Source organism: Lathyrus oleraceus, chromosome 2, assembly GCF_024323335.1.
Source record: "Lathyrus oleraceus cultivar Zhongwan6 chromosome 2, CAAS_Psat_ZW6_1.0, whole genome shotgun sequence".
NCBI classification, from domain to species: domain Eukaryota; kingdom Viridiplantae; phylum Streptophyta; class Magnoliopsida; order Fabales; family Fabaceae; genus Lathyrus; species Lathyrus oleraceus.
This window is the reverse complement of record NC_066580.1, coordinates 130,099,856-130,125,188: the sequence shown is the minus strand read 5'-3', so window position 1 is coordinate 130,125,188 and position 25,333 is coordinate 130,099,856. Positions and strand designations below refer to the sequence as shown.

General features: G+C 36.5%; 1 protein-coding gene across 1 annotated transcript; it reads left to right on the top strand.

Annotated features, from left to right (window-relative positions):
- Positions 1-22,848: 22,848 nt before the first annotated feature.
- Positions 22,849-24,351, top strand: LOC127118463 (cationic peroxidase 1). The gene is made up of 3 exons (XM_051048670.1): positions 22,849-23,114; positions 23,187-23,381; positions 23,472-24,351. Exons 1-3 carry the CDS (start codon positions 22,899-22,901, stop codon positions 24,036-24,038), a joined length of 978 nt encoding a protein of 325 aa, XP_050904627.1. The 5' UTR covers positions 22,849-22,898; the 3' UTR covers positions 24,039-24,351.
- The last annotated feature ends 982 nt before the right edge of the window (positions 24,352-25,333 follow it).

The window sequence follows — 25,333 nt, the reverse complement described above, 5'->3', positions numbered from 1 at the left end:
CTCCAAATTGAGTGGCTCTTCTTGCATTTTTCTCCTCATGACTCATACTTTCCAAATACCTCATTACATTGCATGGAACTATCTCATACAACCATGTGCTCATGCATGCTATTTTTGAAGGGAAATTGCCAAAATCAAAATTGGTTGATCACATGAATATAATTCCAATTCCAATGTGTGCATGGGGTGATTTTGAGTGATTTTGGGCCTTCATTGTGTACTGTTCACGTGACCATTCCATGCATGAGGTGAAATTGTCAATTTGTGCATACACCTTATATTTTCATAATCTCATTTAGCTAGGGCCTAATCATGATTTCAGATTAATTAGCAGGTGGTATATAATGTTTATTGTAACTGCATTGCTCAGAACACACAATTTCAGATCTAGAAATCCATTTTTCACTCTCAATTTTCTCTTGATCGATTTTCCAATTTCCACATATAAACTTGGAATTTTCTTGCACAAACATGAACATGGAGTGCTTTTGAGTGTGATTCAACGTGTGTTTGGTGAATTTCTGCTCAGATTCATGCATACCAATAGCTTGAAGGTGTTAATGGAAATTTCAAATTGAACTGGTTTCAAGTCGTTTCACAAACCATTTCTTGTATCAAGCTTCATTGGAGCTCAAGGGAAGGGGAACTGGACATTGCTGAGCCTTGGATACACGGTTTTCAACCTTCTGTTCTTCAAGAGGTTAGAAATCGAACCTCATGATTCTTGATTTCATTATCATATTTGTGTAGATCTTTTAACACTGATGATTCTGGTATAAATTTCACATGAAATGGTGCACTATAACATGAGATATGCTCAATTGAAGTTTGGTTCATCAAATTTATTTTGCACGATTTGAACTTGTTATGATGAATTAATGTGAATTAATGGTCGATCTATGATGTACATTGCGTGAGGATTCGAATGGTGTAATTATTTTTGAATTCTGGAAAATTTGTTTGAACTGGCTACTGTTCATCATCGTCTTCGTGAGGAAGACGATGTAGCGTCCGTCTTTGCGTCCGCCTGGTTCGTGCTGACGCTGGCCTAGGGCTTTTGTCTTATTCGTCCACGCGAGCGCTTCGCTGGCCTTTCCATTGGCCAGCATTTGTTTGACTGCGCCACATAAGTTGTTGACCGCCACCTGTTTAAATGAAACGGCTGCGTTTCATATTATGGCGCGCGCTTCTTTCAAATGGCAACCGAGTTCGATTCTGGTCCGCACCACATTTTCAAATTCATTCACATTTTAGCCTTTTCCCTCCATTATTTCATGCTATGTCACATTTTTATTTCACATTTTTTAGCCAACTTCTAAAAATCATAACTCATTGAATATTGATCCAATTCACCTCCAATTTTTTGCCAAATGATCCTTGTGATGTCTAGTTTTTTTGGTGTGATCTCCTGATTTTTACCATGTCTGGATTTTGAATTGTGTTAGGATGCTTGAACATGTGTACATTTGTGACATTGCCTTGTTCTTTCCATCATAAAATGCTCAAAAATAATCCAATGGCCATGAAATTTTGTGTGTAGGCTCTTAACATGTTGATTGACATTTTACGCTTGGTTTGACATTTTTCTCATGTTCCATCCCTGTTTTATGTACATGTTAATATGGTGTGACAATGCATGTCACACAAATTGGATGTCCTATTTGATCATTTTCATTGATAGACCAATTGATCTCTTCTGTTTACAATTTTTGGTATGATGGTTGTATTGGACATGTTGTATGCTCATGATTTTTTCCAAAATGGTTTGATGCATTTCTGATTTAATGTGCATTTTCACACTTGTATGCCCAATTGATGACCATGTTGTGTGTCTTTGCCATATTTTGTTCACCACATGACTTTGCTTGATGATTTTGATTTGGTCCTTTTTAGGACTTGTTCTTACTTGATTAAATGTGATTCATGTTGAATATCAAGTTCTGTTTTGGCTTTTTGATCCACTTTTTACCCTAGGCTTTGACCTAGTGGTTTGGACTTACATCTTGAGTTGTGAATTTCAGGTTCAAGTATGCATCTCCATGATTGATGTTGCTTCTTCATTTGAGCTTGGTCATTTGTTATTGTTGGCTGACACTTGTTTGTTTTATAGGCTTTGATGATAGTTCACTTGAGTGTTTTCCTTATGGCTTACTCATAGTGCATATTGGATTGTCTGTCTGTTGAGATCTATTAACCATTGTCTGTTTGTGTGAGCACTGTACTGATTATTTGGTTGTTTACACAGGTACCTAAGTTGCTTTAAGTTCATTCAAACTTTGCTTTGCTTGTGGTTGGCATACCACCTAGGTAATGACCTCTGACTTTATGTAGTCTGGAAGACCTGTCATGTTACTTTGGCAGGCACCTGTCTGAAGCCCTCCTTAAGAGGCAATGTTTGTAGTTGCTTACCTTTGTGCCTTGTACATTCAAAGACCTCCTAAGTGAAGAGGCATTGGCAGATAAAAGGGATGTGCAATCCATCCCCTTCTATTCAGTTGTGTCTTTCATCTTGCTCACACCATGTGTTGATGCACTTTGAATAAAAACCCAAAATCTTGTTGTGTCAGTCATGTGGAGTAGAGTTCCTGATTCTGAACTCCCACGCTTTCATTGTTTCAAGCTCTCCCAGGCCAGAGATAAGAGCTATGAGGTCATACCCTCATTCCCATTTCATCTACTTCACCCTAACTCTCAATGTTAGGGTTAAGAGCTAACCACACCCTTTTCCAGTTGGCTTATTTGTCGAGGTTGATTTGAACCCTTGACTAAAGCCTAGCCTGGTATGAGCCACTTGTTTGCTTATAGTGTGTGTTCTTGCTCTCTTGTGCTTGTGTTAGCTTGATTGATGTTTAGGCTAGCTTGCTTCCTGTGCAAGTTAGGATTAGAGACCTCAACATAGGGATCGTATGCATGACAACTTCTAGGCTCGAGTCGTAGTCTCCCTAGTAGCTTGTTATCTCCCTAGTCTCTAGTTAGGATAGAAGTTCTTTCCCTGTTAAGGGGAACTACGTCGCCCTGATCCTCATACCAGATGAGGTACGTAGGCAGGAGATGAGCTGATCTCTCTGGGCACCCTTTTTCTTTTTTAACCCTCTTGTTTGTGGGAGTCTGACGTAAGTCCAGCGATTGGCAGTCGGTTTCCTGTGTGTGGTTGCTTGTGGGAGTCTGACGTAAGTCCAGCGATTGGCAGTCGGTTTCCTATTTGTGTTTTATTTGGCGTGCGTTAGCCGAGCTACGAGTGCTCTGATTCTTTCTCTGGTTAGAGAAGATACGTATGCATAGGATGCGACATCCTAGCGAGCACGTTTCCCCTATCCCCGAACTACGTCGACTCTGATGTTTGTGTCTGACAAACTACGTAGGCCCAGGATGCGACATCCTGCCGAGTCCGCTTCTTCTGTCTTCTCTGTGTTTCAGTCCAGTGTGTGTGCAGTTTTGAGCAGTTATTTAGCAACCTTCCTTCTATTCTTTTTGAGCGTGGATCCCGTCGAGTACGACGAACGCGTAGGGGTGCTAATACCTTCCCTTCGCATAACCGACTCCCGATCTTATCAATCTCTGGTCGTAAGACCATTTCCTTTCCAGGTTTACTTCGAGCGTTTCGTTTCCCTCCTTCGGGATAAATAACGCACGGTGGCGGCTCTGTGTTTCTTTTTCCCACCGGTTTTTCGCGTAATGCGACACTCGCCACTCAGAGGTCACCAAGCACAACAAGCAGATTATATCATACAAACAAATATACAAACATCAAATATACAATTATATACACATAAAAAAGTAGGCTAAACCCACTGGAGACTACTCCCTAACAGAGTCGCCACTTATTTTCTATAACGGTAAATTCATGACCATTAAGCTATGGATAAACTTAACGTCAATAAAACTAGAGTCGTCATCGCGCTTTTATTGTTTCCAAGGGAAAAGGGAAAAGTACGAAGAAAACCTAAAAGATAAGAAGTTTTCAAATCAAAACTAGTAAAATGTCAGAGATTACAGGTAAGGGGGTTGGTTACACAAATGGAAGGTGTTAGCACCCAAAGTGTCATAGGTACTCCTAGGGAGCCCTTTTTTGTGTGCATATGTGTTTTTGTACAAAATGATGTTTGCAATAAATAGAGTGTGGGGATGAGAAAAGAATTCATTATTATATTTTTGTGTTTGACAAGACCTTCGGACTTGTGCCTACGTACCAACGTAAAATGAGGGATCAAAATCTCGTAGTTCGTGGTATCAAATTTAAAGTGAATGAGTTGCTTTTAACAAAATTTTAAGTTTAAAAGAGGCACAAAAGGACTGAAAAGGTTTGAATGAGTGTTAGTTCTTTTTTTCTTTTGAAATTTTAAGTCAATATGATTAAATTCATTTACAAGTTTGATTAAGAAAAAGGATTTAAAAATACAATGGCATAAGGCCAAAGTTTCTAATTTGCAAAGAGTCTAAGTTTAGAAATCACAAGCAAAGAAGATTTTAAAAAGGAGGGAGAGATTTGAAATTAAATAAGTGGGAGGAGATGAAGAGACTAATCCTAAGCAAAAATTTAAATGTTAAGAGTTGAAAAGATCTGACCAATGCAATCCAATAGACAAGAATTTCATATAGAAACCCAAATTTCCCTTGGACTTTAGAATCAAGCAATATCAATACACATATAGCAAGATGAAGAGAAAGGCATCAAATAAAGATAGCCACATCAAAGCTAGCAAATCCATGATCCTCTTCATAATCTCTCCCATGTATCAGATGACTCGGAGATATGCATTAGACACAGGTTAAAAGTAACAACTTCAATAAGACCATGTAGTAGATGAACTCAAAAGGATCTTCAATACTTGCATCAGATGAAAGTTCACTTCACAAGCACTTGGTTTCATGAAATTTGGAATTGGACAAGTCCTTTTGCATAGAGAGTGTTGCCTAATTCTAAGTCCAATGTATCAGATCAAAACCAACAGTCCACACAAATCATTTTTAGGGTTTTTGTTACTATCATGTACATTAAGGTCAAAAGACCACAAACAAAATACACAAACAAATATATACAATCACAAAGTATGACTCAAGTGAGCAAAGTGAAAATGGTATTAAAGTAAACAAGTTAAATGGTATGAATAATGGAAAATGAATAAAGACTTGAATTTAAAGTACATAAAAGTAAATGGCTTGAAATTAAATGTTAGTTGTTAGTTGATTAGAAGTTAGTGTTGCTTTTGTTTTTTTATTGTTTTAAGTCATTCTTTGGAGAACACTCAACCCACTATTCACAAGCATGGATCCTTGAACCAAGACATCTTCCAAAGGAAGGAAAAACGGCCAAGTTTCCATACAATACCATGAAAGAGGGGAGACTTACAATCTCACTTACTAGAATGTTATGCCTTTTGTGTCAAAATTTAGCGCTATGTTAAGCAATCGTAGTTGGACTTATGTAGAAGTCACAACTATTTGAGGTCGGGCAATAGAAATTTTAGTGTTAATGCATGTTAGAGATATGGTATCATGAACCATACTCCTTAAACATACCACACTTAAAAGAAAATGGCAAAAGGGTGAACCTAATCTCATCTATACTTATGTTGATTTTGCAATCAACTAGCCTTAGGATATAGAGATATCATATGTCCATGAAATGAATGAGAAGGGAATGGGATTGAGATGAAGAGGGAGGGGGAATAAAATCAACACAAATTGGTCAAAGGAGGACTTTTATCAAATTAAAATCATTCATTCATTTTGGGAGATGAAATGTACATTTCATCAATCCCCTAAATTCAATGATTTTAACTCAACAAAGTCAAATCAATCTTGACCAAGGCCCAACAATAATAGTCAAACTCAACAAGTCAACACAAATGACTCAACACAATTTATTTGCAATTAAACAATTAAAAATACATTAAATTAAATTATGGTTGGTCAAAATCCTAAAACCTCATCAAAACACCAAATAAATGGCCATGAGATTTATCATAGGTCAAACAAGGTCAAAGGACCTTAGAGAAAAAATTTCATTATTTTTGGAAACTTAAAAGTATTTTTAAACAATTAAAAATATGCACAAAAACAATTAAATTATGAAAAATGTTAATAATGATCCAAAAAATATATTTAATTCAGAAAATGAAAGAGGAATTTTTTTGGTGAAAGTCCCATATTTTTTGGATCAATATTAAAATTAATATGAATTAATAAAAATAAAGCAATTAAATTAAAAATCAGAAAATGCAAAAATACGTGGACCACTTGACCGACCTCATTAATTGAGGTGGCAAATCAAGTGGATCTCAGCGCGCGTTCCATGATGGACCTAAGTCAATGCGATGCAGGGATGGTAATCAAAACCAACGCGTGAAATTAAAACAAATTGGATGGATCATGTGGATCAGAACCGTGCCAACACACCGCCGGAGCTGGAGCTCCGGTCTTCTTCTATAGTGGACCTCACCGGACTGGTCCACCTTCAACCATCACCCAAATGAAAAAAGAGGACATGAATTTAAAGTAAAAACGCTCAGGAGCTCGAATCTGACCTCAATTTCATCTAACTTCAAGTATATTGAAAGATACAAGGAGTTGAAATTTGAGGGTCATGATCTGAGTTTCTTTGATTTGACCTCAAAGCAACTCAATCTTGTTGCCTACATTGATAGGACTTCAGACAACCAAAAATCAAGAAGAAATATGGAGAATTGAATGAGAATCGAAGATATGAAAAATTGAGAAATTCACCTGCAATGCAGGTTCAGGTGGCCATGATCTTGCTCTCAATTGTACTTGGCCTTGCTCTGGATGCTTGATAGAGTTGAAATGAATCAAAGACGAAGCTGGACTCTTGGAGTTTTGAATCTCATAACAGTGGAGATTCAAACTCAATTTCCATGGAAATCCTCAAGGTTATCCTCTGAATGAAGGGTTTAGGGTTGGGGATTCAAAGCTGGAGTGTAAGGGTCCTCAATTCAGAGTGAATAAGCTTCTATTTATAGCCAAGGCATTGTTATTTGCGCACTTGTTTCAAACTTTCAAAAATAGCAATCTCACTTTGCCTAGATGCATGGGCATGTGATAGGCCCATGTAATGATTCATTCAGGTCCAAAAACATGTGTAATCATTGTCGAAGTCATGTTAACAAGCCATGCATTCGTGTATGGAAGATGGAAGTTCAATTATGCCAAATGGTGATCCAACTTTAAGCCATGCACAAGTCACTCATACTTTGTCTAAATGGGATGAATTTGGACTTTTTGGAAAGTTTAGATCAATAGGAACAAATTTCATGTTGGACACTTTTTCATTTCAAGCTTGGATCATGATGAATTTTGAGGTGGAAGTTTGGAAAATCAAACATATCAAAAAAAATTCTAAGTACCAAGCCATATGTTCACTTCTTCCACCTTGAGTAACTTTTTTTATGAGCTTCAAATGAGAAGAGTTCCTTCATCAAAGTTGTAGATCTCTCAAAATACTTCAAATTGGTTATAAATTTGACCTAATTTAGATTTATCATGAAGGAGTTATTCATTTTAGAAGTTGAGGAAAATCACTTGTTCAATGGAATTGACCCAAAATGACCTATAATCTCTCCTCATATCACATGCATTTAAAAGTTGAATGTGCAATTACTTAAAACATAAACGTTGAATTAGATATCTTGAATTTTATTTTGCAACTCGAATGGCTTTCATATCATAAAAAATGAGCAAGTTATGTTATTGAGAAGTTGACCTCCAAATTAGGGTTTAGACAAAATGATCTATAATCTTTCACCATAAAACATGACTTTCCAAGCAAAACTAGCTCTTAACCTCAACATAAAAGTTGTTTAGAATGTCATTTAGAGTAATTTTTATCTTGTAATCATTTTCATATGATAAACATTGTAGGAGATAGGGTCTAGGGAACCCCAGTTTTGATCAGTTGACTTCCTCTGGTCAACCACCATGAACCAACTTGCTAGCTTGCTATTATCTTGACTTTTGGGAATCATGGAGGATAGTATATGCATAAGATGATGAAATGTGAAGTATCCCTTGAAATATTTGATCAATTGTTGAAGAAGCTTGTTAAAGAAGTCAAACAAGATACCTAGATGAATTAGGGTTTCCAAGGCTAACCAACTTCAAACTCTTGATGATTTCTTGATCAAAATAACATGTGAAGATAATGGGGATTCATATATGATACTTAGAGCCAATGTAAACCAAATCTTGATTGAGCTCCTTGCAAGGAGGGTCTTAAACCCTAGATATGAGCTTGATAGAGCATAGGTGAGCATGTGCACTACCTACAAAAGAGTTAAATTATAAAATGATATATTTTTGGTATTTTAATTAGTAAAATAGAGAAAAATTAAGTATCATACAATCAAATGAAGCTTGGTGATCTCTCCCAATGCAAACCCAATGAATGAGGGGTAAGAAGGATGCCAAGGTGTGATCCCAATGCTAATGCATATGATGAGAAGAGCATGAGGGATCTTAGGGTAAAAATTGGGGTCTTACAAACCCAAAATACCTAATTTTGCTAACACTACCAAATTGGGCCTTATTAAAAATCCATGTCAAGGCTAACTCCTATACACTTCGACAATTAGGTGTTCGACATCAACATGCTTCGACACCATGAATTAAAATTCAATACACGATTTAATTCATTGTGCCTAAGCTATCTACATTTCATCATGGATCTTAACTTCTTCAATAATTAGACATGCATTCCTTTCGTTATTATGTCTGCAATCTGATTCTCAGTTCTGCAGTGTTCTAAGTTCAGCTTCACTTCCGCTACTTGCTCTTAAAGATAATGGAACCTCATTTCGATGTGCTTGCTTCTTCCATGCATTATTGGATTCTTAGCCAGATTGATAGCGGACATGTTATCGATCTTCATGGTAGTTGCTCCATGATTCTTCCCTGTAATTTGTTCGACCAAATTTACCATCCATTTTTCTTCGCATGCACAGAGAGAACCAAATATGTATTCTACTTCACATGACGATAGTGCCACTACTGTTTCCTTTCTTGAACTCCAAGCAACGGGTGCATCATCTAGCATAAACACATAGTCACTTGTATATTTTCTATCCTCAACATCACTACACCAACTTGAGTCGGTGTATCCCATTGGCTTGCATTATTTTCCTTCATCAGCTGCAGGAAATAAAATTCCATAGTCGAGAGGTCCTTTCAGATACCTTAGTATCCTCTTCGTCGCTGCTAGGTGTGATACCTTTGGATTCTACATGAATCTACTCACCATACATACATTGTATTCTAGATCATGCCTTGTGTGACAAAGGTATCAAAGTGATCCACTGAGTCTTTTGTACTGTGTTGGATCGATGCCATCTTTATCTGTGTCTTTCGACAGTTGCAATCTAGACTCAGTTGGGGTCGAAGTTGCGTTGCAATCTTGCATCTCAATTTTTTTGAGTATTTCACCTTCATATCTTCTTTGGTGCATCATCAAGCCTCTACCACTCTTTTAGATTTCAATGCCAAGGATATATGAGAGATTTCCCAAGTCTGACATTTCAAACTCCTCACTTAGGTCATGTTTGAAATCTTTGATCTCCTTCTTACAACTTCCTGTTATTAATAGGTCATTGAAATAGAGACATAGTATAAGAAATACACTATTGCTTCTTTTTATGTATACTCCATACTCAGTTGTGAACTACACAAATTCCTTTTCCCTTAGGAAACTGTCTATCTTCTTATTCCAAGCTCTTGGAGCTTGCTTAAGTCCATACAGGGATTTATGCGACCTATATACCTTTCTTTCTTCGCCATGTTTCACAAACCCAGTTGGTTATGCAACATACACTTCTTCATCTAAGGTTCCATTCAGGAATGCACATTTCACATCCATCTGACATGTGTGCCAATTGTTTATGTTTGTTAGACCAATAACCAACCTGATTGTTTCGATCCTAGAAATAGGTGCAAAAACTTCATTGAAATCAATTCCTTCCTTCTGAAAAAATCCTTTTTCCAAAAGTCTTGCCTTATGTCGAGTTACCTCACCTTTGGTATTAAACTTCACCTTGTATACCCACTTCACATCAATTTCCTTCTTGTCTTGAGGCAATTCGACAAGTGACCACGTATTGTTGTCTTCGATAGACTTCAGTTCCTCATTCATTTTTTTCACCCACTTTGAATCCTTCAATGCCTAAGTTGCATTGATCGGTTCGATATCTGCATAGAAAGCATAGTGTACCATCTCACCTTCATCATTGACCACATCATCTGATGTAATCACATATTCTTGCAACCATGCAGGCATGTGTCTTGTTCTTTGAGGTCTGCTTGTGCTTGCTTGACCTCTGACTTCTTCTTGTCAACCTTCTCTTTTGACTTCAATTGATGGTTCTTCATATAAGATTCTCACTGAATCCTTCTTGACATTTTCATTCCAATCTCATTCCTTAAGTTCATATATGATCACGTCCTTGCTGATCACTACTTGCTTGTTCACTTGGTCGAACAACTTGTAACCTCCAGTTGAATGATATCCTATTAGGATCATCTGACTCGACTTGTCATCAAGTTTTCTTCTCAACTGATCTAGAACATGTTTATGTGTTATAGATACAAATACCTTCAGATGACTTGAGCTAGGTTTGACACCAGACCAACATTCTTCTAGCGTAACTCCTTCTAGCTTCTTCGTCGGACATCTGTTCAAAATATATATGTTGTCGACACTTCTTCTCCCTATAATTCTTTGGGTGCATGCTTTCCTTTCAACATACTTCTCACCATTTTCATGATGGTTCTATTCTTCCTTTATACCGTTCCATTCTTCTGTGGAGTGTAGGGTGGAACCACCTCATGCAAAATTCCTTCTTTCCCACATAACTTGTAGAAGTCTTTCGACACATACTCTCCACCACCATCAGTCCTCAGAATCTTGAGCTTTCGACCATTTGTCTTTCGACCATAGGTTTAGACTTGGAAAATACCTCGATCACTTCATTTTTCTTCTTGATCAGGTAAGTCCATAATTTTTGACTGAAATCATCTATGAATGTCACAAAGTATCTGTTACCTCCAATCGAATCCACTTGGATAGGACCACACACATCAGAGTGTATGACTTCCAGAATTTCCTTTGACTTGTTTCATGTATCCTTGTTGAAGTTGTTATTGTGCTGCTTCGCCTGCACACATTCTTCACACACTTCATTTGGAATGTCGATTCTAGTAACCCTAAAACCATATTTCTTCTTTTCATATCTCTGATACTTTGAAATTCAGATGGCCAAGTCTATAGTGTCATATCCATTCATCCGTGCTAGTTGCAATTGCAAGGCACATGTGTTCCATCATATTAACTTCAATCCTGAAGGCTCTATTCTAAGACATAGGTGCCTTCAAGATTAACCTTCCACCTGAGTCAAAAACTCTCATCATCTTGTCTTTGATCGTCACTTTGTAGTTATTTTTGACTAACTGCCCTATGCTGAGCAAAATACTTTGCATGTCTGGTATGTATAGTACTTTTGAATTACTGACCTCTTGTCATCTTTCCTCATAATCAGAACATCACGAATACCTTCAATTGCTAAAGTATTGCCATTTGCAAAATTTACCATGTTCTTCGTTGGGGTTTCATGTTGACAAACCAATATTTCCTATCAGTCATGTGTAATGAGCATCCCGAGTCCAAGTATAATTGGTCTTGGAATCTTTCTTCATCTCCTATTGGAACCATCAACAACATCTATTCTTCTTCATACTTTGCAAACTTTACTTCAGTTTCCTGATTCTTCTATTTTTCAGGACAATCACTTGAGTATTGATCATACTTCTGACAATTGAAACATTGAATGTGACTTTTGTCAGGTTTGCGACCACCACCTCTTCCTCTACCTACAACACCGCCTCTTTGGTTACTTTGGTATGAGGGTCTTCTCTGATTCGACCAGCCTCCTTCTTGCTGATTTCGACCAGTCGAATTGTTGTAGCCTTATTTACCTTTGTTGTCAAGCCACTTCCATTTGCCTTCTTTTCTCTTGTTGATTGCGCCTACAAAGCCACATCACTCTTCGATTTTCCTGCAACTCTTTCAGCCATTCTTTGTTCGCCGATTCAACATCACTAACCTTTTCAAAATTATCAAAATTGACATATTGATGAATTATAAAGAGAGCTTTATAATCTTTCTTATTCAATTCTTTGTGTGCAGTATTTTCTTCATTTGTCGCATTTGTTGTAAGTGGTGTCACTCCCTCCTTCACAAGATCCCAAAGATCTTGATAGCAAAAGACAATCTTTATCTGCTTGCACCAATTCTCATAATTTTGTATTCTTCAGAATTGCGAGACTCGCCAGAAAATGCTCGTTCGGATTATTCATCATGTTATGCTTCTAAGAATCGTTTAGTGAGTGCTCTAGATATCAGATGTTTGAAATTCACCAAAACTTATGGAGAATTCTATTGCATAATTGATAATTGAAGAAAGAAATAAAAGATGAAAAATTGGGAAGAAAGGGAATTAGGGTTTTATCGAAGTAGGGGGAAGAAGAAGAAGAATTTTGGTTGAATAATTATCTGCTCTCAAACTGAGATTTATTCAGCTTGTGCAACTGCACTTCTGTTATGATGTATTACAATTAACAAGTGTTACTCCCTATTTATAGATTTTGAGTTTTCTTGCTACTCAAGTAAAACCCAAAATACCTAATTTTATTAACACTACAAAATTGAACCTTAATAAAAGTCTACGTCGAGGCTAACTCCTCGACACTTCGACAACTAGGTGTTCGATAGCAACATACTTCAACACCATGAATTACAATTCAACAAAATATATTTTCTATTTTGTGCATTTGATTAGCCTTTTAAAATAGTAATAAAACATCATCGATTTTGGCCAGTTAACACCAATTTCTATCTATTTGACTACTTGGTCGATCCAATACCGATCTATTAAGCACATATATCATATCTTTAAGATTAAAAATTAAATATTTAAAATAGAGACATGTTCAAAAATAATAAAAAACAATCATAAGTGATACTTTTTTCGAATTATTTAAATTGACAAAATTTAATTATGTATGCTACTCATTGCATACATATTTCAACTGTAATTCAAAATAAGTTATTATAATATAAATTTACATTAGCATAAAATCTAAATTTATAACAAAACTACTCATCGCAGGCATCTTAATTATAATAATTCAGTGGTTTCTACTAACAGCTTGTGACAGTAAATTCCTAATAAACTCATAAAGCTGGTAGGATGCAGTGATCTCAGTCAACAGTTTACAGTTGTAACTATATTGTTAACTAGTGCGAACATGGAATTGAGTGACACAATTTCTTACTATTTTATTCATAAAAAGATCATTACATGCATTACATCTGTCAAGAAGTCGTGAAGCACATTCGATTTATTATTTGTCCAACAACTACAACTGCAAGTTTAGACGTCTCTTTCATTCTTTTTCAACTCAAATAAAAGTTGTATACGCTATCTTGTGAAGTTAATGAATTAAAGTTATGCGTGTTAATGCCTGTTTTTTGTTTTCTAAAAGCGTGTTAATGTCTAATATATGGTCTTCAAATAATTTTTTTCTATCAAGGTTCTTTTCATGCAATACTGGATTACGCATATATTAGTTTCTTTTTTTGTTGATAGAAATAGTCAACACACATCTACTAAGGCATACCTAAGTCTAAGAAGATTTATTTAAGTTGTAATAATTATAATACTCTTAATTGTGCAGGAAGAATATAAAATGCTTACTTAGGTAGGAAAAATTAAATATTTTTAAGGTAATGTATTGATTTATTTTGGTCATTTTACTATTTGAAACAGCCAAATTAATATAATAAACTTTAAATTGTGTGAAAAACTTTTTTCATCTCTTTTCTTTTCAATTGTTTTCAACAATAGAATTCTTTTCAACAATAATTACGCTCGAAAGAAGAAGATATCGTTTGATCCAACGGCAGAAAACACTATAGCTCCTATAGCATCCCGATTGGCTCTTATCTTTGTCATTGATTCGGTTTGTATCAAATATTTTAGCAAGAAAGGTGCTCCACTACGAAGTTCATTCAAATCGCTAGCAACAGTTTAAAGGCAAGAGGATGAGAGACTTATGTTAGGGTTCGAGACCACGAGAAGGTGGATGGAACTCCTAATGCAACACTTTCACTAGTAGTAATTGTTGTCATAGTCAACCATTTAGTATCGGGGATCCTTATTGAGGATTGAAGCTCATGCGATTTCAGAATTTTTTTTTTAAATATCTAGATTTTTAAAAAAAAATTCAAAAATACACAATTTTTCCAAAAAATTACAAAAATTGCCAATTTTGGCCCTAAAATACACCTAGGCGCCACCCTAGTTGGCGCCTACCCTTAAAGGGTAGGGCAAGTCGCCACTAGGAGTGGCGCCTACCCTTAAATTTTTTTTTTTTTTTAATTTTTTTTAATTTATTAATTTAGATTTATTAAAAATTATATTAATTTATATTAATACATATATATAAATAAAATTATTTACAAGATATATATATATATATATATATATATATATATATATATATATTAATTTATATATATATGAATTTAATTTATACGTAATTAATATTATTTATAAATTTTTGGAAAAAAAATTAATTTATATACGTGTAAATAAATATTTATACACATGTAAATTAATATATATATATATATATATATATATATATATATATATATATATATATATATATATATATATATATATATATATATATATATATATATATATAAAGATATGATAGACAATATCTTTAAAGATAAAGATAAAGATATATAGATATAAAGATAATAAACACAAAATATTTTTATTTAAATAATACACATGACAAATATTATAAAGATAGAATTAAAATGCATTATTAATTTGGGATTTATCACATATGATGCGGTCCCTGGTACGATCCGCACGGGGGAGGTCTAATTACTCGCCTAGACGGTTCACGTGGTGGTGGTGCTTCCCTATTACCACCCCTAGTCCTAACGCGTCCCCTTGCCGTTTGCCGTTGTGGTTGGGTCGAAGTCCCTTCAGTGCTGTAGGAAAGACGGGTCCCCTCTGTGCCCTCAAAGCTTTGTCTCGGTGGGACAAACTGACTACTGTTGGGTGCGCCCTCGAAATGTGGTATTTGGTAGTTTAGGGTTGAATCGGGTTGGCCAAAGAACAATGTTTGTTGTGGTGTGTAGTAGTCTTGTTGGTAATCCTCTTGTATACCCGTGTCGGGGCTAGGTGGAGGACTGGAAGAGCTCGGGACATTGTCGTGATGGAAGTGTTGGGATTGGTGGATGTGGGGGGATTGATATTGTGGTAGGTGTTGGGATTGTTGATGGTGGTGGGAATGTTGAGGTTGGTGTTGGTAATCTTCATGGTATTGGGGTTGAGTTTGTGGTATGTATTGTTGATTTGGTTGGGGGGTGGACATGTGTTGAGGTGGTTGTTGTTGGTAATACGGTGGTGGTGGTTGTTGTTGGTAATAAGGTGGTGGTGGTTGTTGTTGGTAATATGGTGGTTGTTGTTGTTGTTGGTAATACTGTGGTGGTTGTTGTTGTTGGGAATATTGTGGTGGTTGTTGTTGTTGGAAGTATGGTTGTTGCATCCGGGGATCGTCCAAATAGAACGGGTCAGACACAATCATTTCTGGATTTGTATTTGCTCTATACCAATCCACATATTCCCTTGTCGGCTTCATTTCGTTGGGCGCCATCGGAAATTGTAGAACATAGTGGGCACGGTCTTTCCACATTTTACGAAACTCCTTAGCAAATTCCTTCCAATGTTGGGCATACCACTGGTGGCTGACTTTTTTTAGATGCCAAGGTTCCAAAGACATAGGGGGGCCTGGGATTTCTTGATGCATTCCGAATTGCAGCTTGACACGGTCACTTTGGTGCATCTCCACAGTGGTGAACCACATTATGGCCGTTTTTGCTGTCCAAACAGCTGCATCTTCGGGGTTGGGTTGATGTTCCAATCCCAAATATGGCCTCCAAATAAACTGCAAAGAAAAAAGCAAATATGTTATTTATTGAGAATGCATGATATTAATAAATCAGTTAGAAGATGAGTGATTTAGTGGTAATACATCTTGTGCTCGGAGACGATCCAAGAGTTGGCGATAAAATATAATTTTATTTTTGGGGGTAAGACTGTAATCCAGTCCGGTTGTAATGAACCTAAACAAAAAAAGATAAATAATATTATTTACAAATAGTTATAGAATAAATATACAAAATGAAATAACATCATAAATTTACCTAGTTGCGTAGGGGAAAGAGTAGACGTTAGGATTTTCTGGGGCTAGCCTCGGCAATCTCCACCACCCCCATGTTTGGAGCAAAAAAGCACATCCAGAAAATGTACAGTGCTCATTTTGTGCATTTTTACACAAAGAGCTATATAGGAATGTCAGTACAGCAGAACCCCAACTATACGTGCTTATTCTATCAATGTCCTCGAGCAAACTCAAGTACATAAAGTTTATGCTATTTCCCGTCCCTTCGGGAAATAGCAAGTTCCCAAACAATAACATAATGTAAACCCGGGTTTTTATGACTTTTTCTTGTTCGGACGAATCCTCAGTCAAAGTTATGGAGTCGTGGTACAATTGGAGGCTGGATAGTTTAATACCCTGACCCCTAGCTTTTGCAGACCCCTCACCCTCGACCAGATCTACCCCCAACATTTGAACACATATTTGGTTGGGCTGTTGAACATTTCCAGTCACAGGCTTACCATCTATTCTAAGACCCAAAAGCATGTACACGTCCTCTAGTGTGACGGTACATTCACCAGTTGATAGGTGAAAAGTGTGTGTTTCTGGTCTCCAACGTTCACACAGAGCAAGAATAAATTTGACATCAATTGTGGCATTTACGACATGCATAACATGACCGAAACCCGCACGCTCTATGTAAGGTACGCACCATGGGTCTGGATAAGGCATAGGGTGTGAACGTTGACGAAATTTCTTGGGATCCTTTAAAAACAAACAATATAAACAATCATTAGATTGGACTTTTAAAAAACAAATTACAAACATACAAAAGAGGCAATGTTCAAGAAAAACTTACGAATGAGGCAATGTTTGCCCTAGTGCCTCTGTGTTCTTGGCCCATGGTAAGAAGAGACATGACTGCAATGTAGAACGAAGCTTGGTGGATGAGAAGTTTCGCCGGAGTTCTCTGAATAAAAGTGTTAGTGGTTGATGAAAACTTGCAAGAATGACCTTCTATTTATACTCGTTTTCAAGTAGATTGAATATGCAAAAATGTGACAAGTGTAAGGCATGCGTGGGAATGTTGTAGCTAAGTGGGAATCTGATGATGCAAAGGTGTGACACGTGTGAGGCATGCGTGGGAATCTTGCAGAATAGGTGCAGGCTAGGTGGTAGTGTTGGCATGCATTGGTGCAGATTTGCTTGCACTTGTCTTGTCTTGGGGAAGACTAGTGGGAATCTGATGATGCAAAGGTGTGACACGTGTGAGGCATGCGTGGGAATCTTGCAGAATAGGTGCAGGCTAGGTGGTAGTGTTGGCATGCATTGGTGCAAATTTGCTTGCACTTGTCTTGTCTTGGGGAAGACTAGTGGGAATCTGATGATGCAAAGGTGTGACACGTGTGAGGCATGCGTGGGAATCTTGCAGAATAGGTGCAGGCTAGGTGGTAGTGTTGGCATGCATTGGTGCAGATTTGCTTGCACTTGTCTTGTCTTGGGGAAGACTAGTGGGAATCTGATGATGCAAAGGTGTGACACGTGTGAGGCATGCGTGGGAATCTTGCAGAGAATATTATTTTAGTACAACAGTTTTAGAAAGTTTAAATTGGTTTTTAATTCAATTTAGTTAATCAGGTTGTTTAAAATAAATAATTAAGCTTAAATAAGATTGAATATTATTTTAAACACATAGCGGAAAAAAGAGGTAGTTTTGCATGCAAAGCTATAGCCGAGAGAATAGGTGCAGGCTAGGTTCAGGCTAGGTGGTAGTGTTGCATGCAAAAATGGTGAATCTTGCAGACTTGGTTCAGGCTAGGTGGTAGTGTTGCATGCAAAGGTGTGACACGTGTGAGGCATGCGTGGGAATCTTGCAGACTTGGTGGTGAATACTTTTGATGGATAGGCATGCGTGGGAATCTCTGAGACTAAGTTCAGGCTAGGTGGAGAATACATTTGATGGATAGGCAGTAGACGTGTCAAAATTATTACATGCATGCAGCTCCACCTAGCCTGCAAGATTCTCAGCAAACTTTGCATGGGTTGCTCCTACCCAAATTTTTGAATGCTTTACACGTGTCCAAGTTTTGCATGTGTTGCTCTTGGGGAAGGCTTGGTTGAAGACATGCATGCAAAGATGTGTCGGAATCTTGCAGTATAAATATTCACACACATTTTCACAAAGGTATTCACAATATCTTCACAGCAATCTTCAAAAAATCTTCACATATATCTTCACAATATCTTCACAAAACCTTCACATAACATGGCATCTTCATCATAATACAAAATCAAAGCTCACGTCAATGGTGAGACTTATGAATGTGATATGTCAGGCTTCCTATTTAGAAACACCGAATGCACTCGTTTTTGTCTAAATAGAGGAGCTGACTTCTCTTATCTGAAAAGGAAGATTGAGTCCAAACTAAGACAACCCGTGTCCCAAATTTTTTATCAACAACCTTTTTTTTCAGAAAATAACTCTGTCAAGTTTTATAAGTCATTGATTCAAAATGACATGGAGACACAATACATGTTTCGTAACCATGAGTATTCTGGTTACGAATACATAGTGTTGTACATTGTGTTGGAACAATTTCAACAAGCTCAAAATATTCAGTCATAGGTTATTGATCCTGTGATTGATGACGAACAAGATGTTGAGCACCACGTTGAAGACGATGTGGTTGATGATGCAGAAGACGTGGTTGATGACTTGGTGAACCGTGACTCTGAAGACGAAGACCAAGTTCAAATACCTATAGCGCAACTCTACTCACCGCCTGCTCACTTCACAACCCTTAACTTGGGCGAGGATGAGCCCTCATCAGATATGTTCTACAACCCATATATGAGGTCTGATGAAGAGTTAAAGAAGGGTGACCAATTTCGGACCAAGGAAGAGTGTCTGTTAGCAATAAAGAACTGGCACTTGAAAAACTGTGTTGACTACGATGTTATCAAATCAAATCCGGAAAGATACGTTATTGTATGCAAAAATCCGGAGTGTGGGTATAGGTTGATGGCATCGTACAAGAAGAAACATAATGCGTGGGTGATAGGGTCCATTTCTCAAGCTCACACTTGCGTCAACACCAACATGGCACAGGATCATCGCAAACTTAGCCATGATATGATCTGCCATTCCATATTACCTCTAGTTGAGGCTGACCCGTCACTGAAGGTCAAAACTATTATCTCCCATTGTGTGGCTGTTTTCAAATATACACCGTCATACAGAAAGGCTTGGTTAGCGAAAACCAAGGCAATTGAACTTGTATACGGTAATTGGGAGGAATCATACAAACAACTTCCGCGCTACCTGGCTGCACTACGATTGTATTCACCTGGGACGGTTTCTATAATGGAGACCTTGCCGGCACAATCCCCTGACGGAAATCGTCTAGAAGGTAATGGAATATTCCATAGACTTTTCTGGGCATTCCGTCCCTGCATCATCGGTTTCACATTCTGCAAACCACTTGTTCAAGTCGATGGAACTTGGCTGTATGGGAAATACAAAGGATCGTTACTGATGGCGGTCGCACAAGATGGAAATTCTAATATTTTCCCAATAGCCTTTGCATTGGTTGAAGGAGAAACGGCTGCTGCTTGGAGTTTCTTCCTTAAGAATCTCCGAACGCACGTGACTCCACAAGCTGGCATATGTGTGATTTCTGACAAGCACGCTTCTATAGACAGTGCATACAATAATCCAGCAAATGGTTGGCATGACCCCCCGTCTACGCATGTCTACTGCATCAGGCATATTGCTCAAAATTTTGTGCGGGAGTTCAAAGATAATTTCTTGAAGCAACATTTGATAAACGCGGGGTATGCATTAAACCAACCTGGATTCCAATACTACCGCCGGGAAATAGTGTTGGCAAATTCTGATGCAGGGAGGTGGATCGATAATATCGACAGAGCGAAGTGGACTAGATCATATGACGATGGGGTGAGGTGGGGCCACATGACAATAAATCTTGTGGAATCAATGAATGGCGTCTTTAAGGGCATATGTAACCTCCCGGTAACCGCTTTGGTGAGTGCGACCTATTTTCGGATGGCAACATTGTTCGTAACAAGAGGGAAGCGCTAGCATGAAGTGTTACAGACGAGTCAAGTATATAGTGATGCCTGCATAAAGTTTATGAGGCAGGAATCTGCCAAAGCCAGCAGCCATCGGGTTACGGAATTCGACCGCCATGGCCACACTTTTAGTGTCAAGGAAACAATTGACCACAACCAGGGGCTGCCCAGACAAGAGTATAGGGTCCTAATACCAGACCGTTGGTGCGGCTGTGGTCAATTTCAGGCCTATCGAATGCCTTGTTCCCATGTCATTGCAGCATGTTCACACAGCCACTTCGATGCATTGTCGCTAGTGTCTCCCATCTACAAAGTTGCAACATTGCTAAATGTATACGACAATCCCTTTCCGGTGGTAGCATTGGAGGCATATTTGCCAGAGTATGACGGGGAAATTGTTTGGCACAACGAATCGATGCGGCGGAATAAAAGTGGTCGCCCAAATAGCAGGCGCATTAGAACTGAAATGGACGTCGCAGAAAAAATGCAGAGGAAGTGTAGCATATGTAGACAACTAGGGCATAATAAGAACAAATGTCCATATCGTGGATCTAGTTCCACAACTTAGTTTTCATATTCATAAATCTGTGTACCAATGCTATTTATCATTAAAGTTTACATTTTATTCCAAATAGAAGATGACACTTGAACAACAAACACAAACATCTAACATTACAACACCAATTACTAAAACAAAAACAAATACTGGAACAAAAACAAGTACTAAAACAAGAACAAGTATTAGAACAATAACAAATACAACAACAACATGACAAACAACCATTAAAATCTAAGAAATTACAACAGTTAACACTATGTCGTCTGATCCATGCATCATTTGGATGCAATCAATGTCACTTTCAACTTCAACCCACCAACGTATCGTTTCTCCAGTTTCAAATGAGAACCTTGTTCTAAGCCTCTGAATCCTTCTGATGACTTCACCAGGTTGGTAATCTCCCTCTAACCAAGACATCAAGGACCTTTTTAGTTGGTCCAACGAACGGATGTTCCAAAATTTCATCTCCATTGGGGGTTTCAAAGGCGAGAAAATAACATGCCCATCCCTTTTTAAGATTACTGGTTCAGGATCCGGGCGCCTTGAAGATGTTCGCTGCCATGACGACAGTCTTGGGGATGCCATGAACTCAACTTGATAGAGAAAGTGATAGGAAATAGTGGTGAAGAAAATGCAAGGAAATAACACTTTATTTATAGGAAAAGATCTCGGTTGTACACCAATCTACTTAACCCTAATCAGTGTCGCACTTGATTAATTAGTCTTATGGGGAATTAGGGTTTGAATTAGGTCATAACTACCAAACTCTAATTATAACCGATCAATAAACCCTAATTATAATTGATAAATTAACCTTAACATGATTAACCCTAATTCTCCCAAAAATTTATAAATAATATTAATTACTTATAAATTAAATTAATATATATATAAATTAATATATATATATCTTGTAAATAATTTTATTTATATATATGTATTAATATAAATTAATATAATTTATAATAAATCTAAATTAATAAATTAAAAAAAAAAAAAAAACATATTAAAAAAAAAAAAAATTTTTTTAAGGGTAGGCGCCACTCCTAGTGGCGACTTGCCCTACCCTTTAAGGGTAGGCGCCAACTAAGGTGGCGCCCAAGTACAAAAAAAGGACAAAAAATGCCAATTTTTGTAATTTTTTTGAAAAAATGTGTATTTTTGAATTTTTTAAAAAAAATCTGGATATTAAAAAAAAAACTCGCGATTTCATGTATCTTAGAATCTTTATGCGATTAGGATTGTGTATAAATGATTTAAAGCCATGGGAAATATATTAATTTATTTATAAATAAACAAATATTAATTTGGAAATTTAGAAAAACTAACATCCATTCTATAATAACTAACATACAAATTTACACTAACATGCATATTTTAATTCATCAAAACATATATGTTAACAAATCTAAAACAAACAAAAAAATATACATGCAATATAATTCCATATTCCAAGTACATATCAAGTCAAATAGACTATTTTATGCAAGGGGCAACCCTTCCTATAAACTGTTTCTCCAAAATTGTGAGGACCAACCCTTTAGATTTATTAACATAAAGAATCTTGTATTTTTTTCCCTGCTTTCTGTGTTTTACGCATAACTCGTAAAATATACATGCTTTCTGTGTTTTAATAGGATTAACTCAAGTACAAAAACAAAACAAAAAAATCAACATGTATATCATTTCTATATCAAATGGAAGAGGTGGCTAGAACAAAGGTTGATATGTTTGAGCAATTCTTATATAATTTTTTGTGTCAACTGTACCTAGCAGGCGACCACATATAAGTTGCTTGCACATTATGACTTGAAATATTATATAAGTTGACAACTCTAACAAGTAAATAAACTATACCCTAGTTGCTATATTTTCATTCATCAAAAAATAACAAGTTGCTAAGTTTTCATTCTATATAAATCCTTTCTCTAGAGCTCGATACTCACAAAAACAACATATCTTGCCTCAAAATTTAAGTCTCATACAAGCATATAGTAAAATGGATTCTCATATCCAATTTTATCTTGTGATATTTATGGTGACTGTAGCAACAGTTTTGAGTCCTGCCGTTGCAAAGCTGACTCCTAATTATTATGACAGAATTTGCCCTAAGGCACTGCCAATCATAAAGTCAGTTGTTAAGCAAGCAATTTACCGCGAGCCACGAATTGGAGCATCATTGCTGCGTTTGCATTTCCACGATTGCTTCGTCAACGTAAGTTAATTTCATATCTATTCATGATACATTTGCATATCAATACTTAATATATGAACTGCGACACTATAGGGGTGTGATGCATCAGTTCTACTAGATGACACTCCTACCTTCCGTGGTGAGAAGACTGCATTTCCAAATATCAATTCAATTCGAGGATTTGAAGTTGTTGATCAAATTAAAGCTGCAGTTACCAAAGCTTGCAGGCGCGATGTCGTTTCATGCGCAGATATTTTAGCTATAGCTGCTCGGGATTCTGTAGCCATAGTAAGTCTTTTTGCTTTCAGTTTTTGGTTTATAATTCAAGTTTTTCTGGTAGTAAGTATTACAGCTAACAAGTTTTGCATCATTTAACAGTTGGGTGGTAACCAATATTGGTACCAAGTGTTATTAGGAAGAAGAGATGCAAGAAATGCAAGCTGGGATGCAGCAAATGCAAATCTTCCACCACCATTTTTCAATTTCTCACAACTCATCACAAATTTCAATTCTCATGGACTAAACCTTAAAGACTTAGTTGTTCTATCTGGTGGCCACACTATTGGATTTGCCAAATGCGCTACTTTTAGAGACAGGATCTTCAATGACACCAACATAGACACCACTTTTGCAGCCAATTTACAGAAAACATGTCCTCGAATAGGCGGCGACAACAACTTAGCGCCATTTGATTCTACTCCAAAAAAAGTGGACACAGCATACTATACGAGTTTGTTGTACAAAAGGGGTCTCCTTCATTCTGATCAAGAGCTTTTCAAAGGTGATGGTTCTCAAAGTGATAACTTGGTGCTGAAATATAGCAAAGATTCTTATGCTTTTGCTAAAGATTTTGGAGTTTCTATGATCAAGATGGGTAACTTGAAGCCTCTTACTGGGAAAAAGGGTGAGATAAGGTGCAATTGCAGAAAAGTCAACTCCTACTGAATATTACAATCATGGATGGATAAGAAGGATAAAGATTGATTTAATTTTTAATATATAAGTGTGCCAAATTTTTTATATTTTCTATAAATTATCTACATATGTTTGATTGTTGATTGAGAATAAGAATTCTGGGTTCAAACTGAACCATGAAATACCTGGAGTGTTAAGCGTGAGAATTTTTATTAAAAGAGTATTAACTTTGATTTGTGTGACTGTTTGGCTTGTGATTAACGGTATATGTTTATATACTTGTATACTTCTGTATCATTCAGAATCAAAATTTATATAATCAGTATTACATATGTTTAGCATTTTATAGTAACATTCTCAGTCAACAATTTTGTTACATGCTAATTGAGTTAAATGAATCTAATCCTGACAGGGTTGCAAGTACACGGTTTTGTCGGTTTTAGTATAAAAGGTATCAAATCCCATAGAGATCAAATGACAAATAACAAATACCATTCTGTAGTACTACGTTGTTTATTTAAAGCGATGCAAAGTGTTTGTTTTGCAGAAACAAAAAATAAACTGGTTTTAACTTAATTATAATGACGAGAGACCAGAATGAGATTCTCATCGATCAGTGATACTCATAAAGTCGTATTTTATAATTTTAACGAGAAAATATTTTCTTGTAAAAAAAAGGATTAAGTTGAAAGCACCGTCAACTTTCGTGTGACCGGTATCGAAAAATAATCAATTTTTACTTTAAAAAGTTGTTTTTAGTAGAAAATTAATTTAAAGGTACTATCTACTTTCACGTGACCGATACCGGATTTTAAGCATATAAATGTCCGCTTTCGGGTGTCCGCTTATAATCTAATAATTGTTTTTTTGAAAATTAGATTTTTCCAAATTAATTAAAAAGCGTTTTCGCTGTATTTAAAATTAATTTATGAGTTTTTCTACAGTCAGATACAGGTTTCACTCTTTCGAGTTGAAATTCAATATCACTATGCTTCTGCTTTCACAATACACTTTAATTTGTAAAAACAGAATTTTTAAGACATAAAATAAATTCTTGTTATAAACATTAATTTGACAACCTATTAGAGTACCGTTGATATGACGATCTTCGCATTCCGAACTCAGTTGATTTAAGCTGACATGTTATCTACGATAAATAAAGTATTCATTTTAATTGCATACATGTGAAGAACAGTAATTAAATAAAATAGTAAATGGAACCGGAAAGTAGTATAAGGATGAAAATTTAAAAAAAAAAAAAATTGCTCCGCTAAAAGACTTTATCCGATACAGAATTCTGGAAATAAATGTTGATAAAAATGCCA

Excerpts from the sequence above, each read along its gene's own strand:
- LOC127118463 (XM_051048670.1), top strand. The coding sequence starts at position 22,899 with ATGGATTCTCATATCCAATTTTATCTTGTGATATTTATGGTGACTGTA. Across the intron at positions 23,115-23,186 it reads TCCACGATTGCTTCGTCAAC|GGGTGTGATGCATCAGTTCT; the intron begins GTAAGTTAATTT and ends GCGACACTATAG. Across the intron at positions 23,382-23,471 it reads CTCGGGATTCTGTAGCCATA|TTGGGTGGTAACCAATATTG; the intron begins GTAAGTCTTTTT and ends ATCATTTAACAG.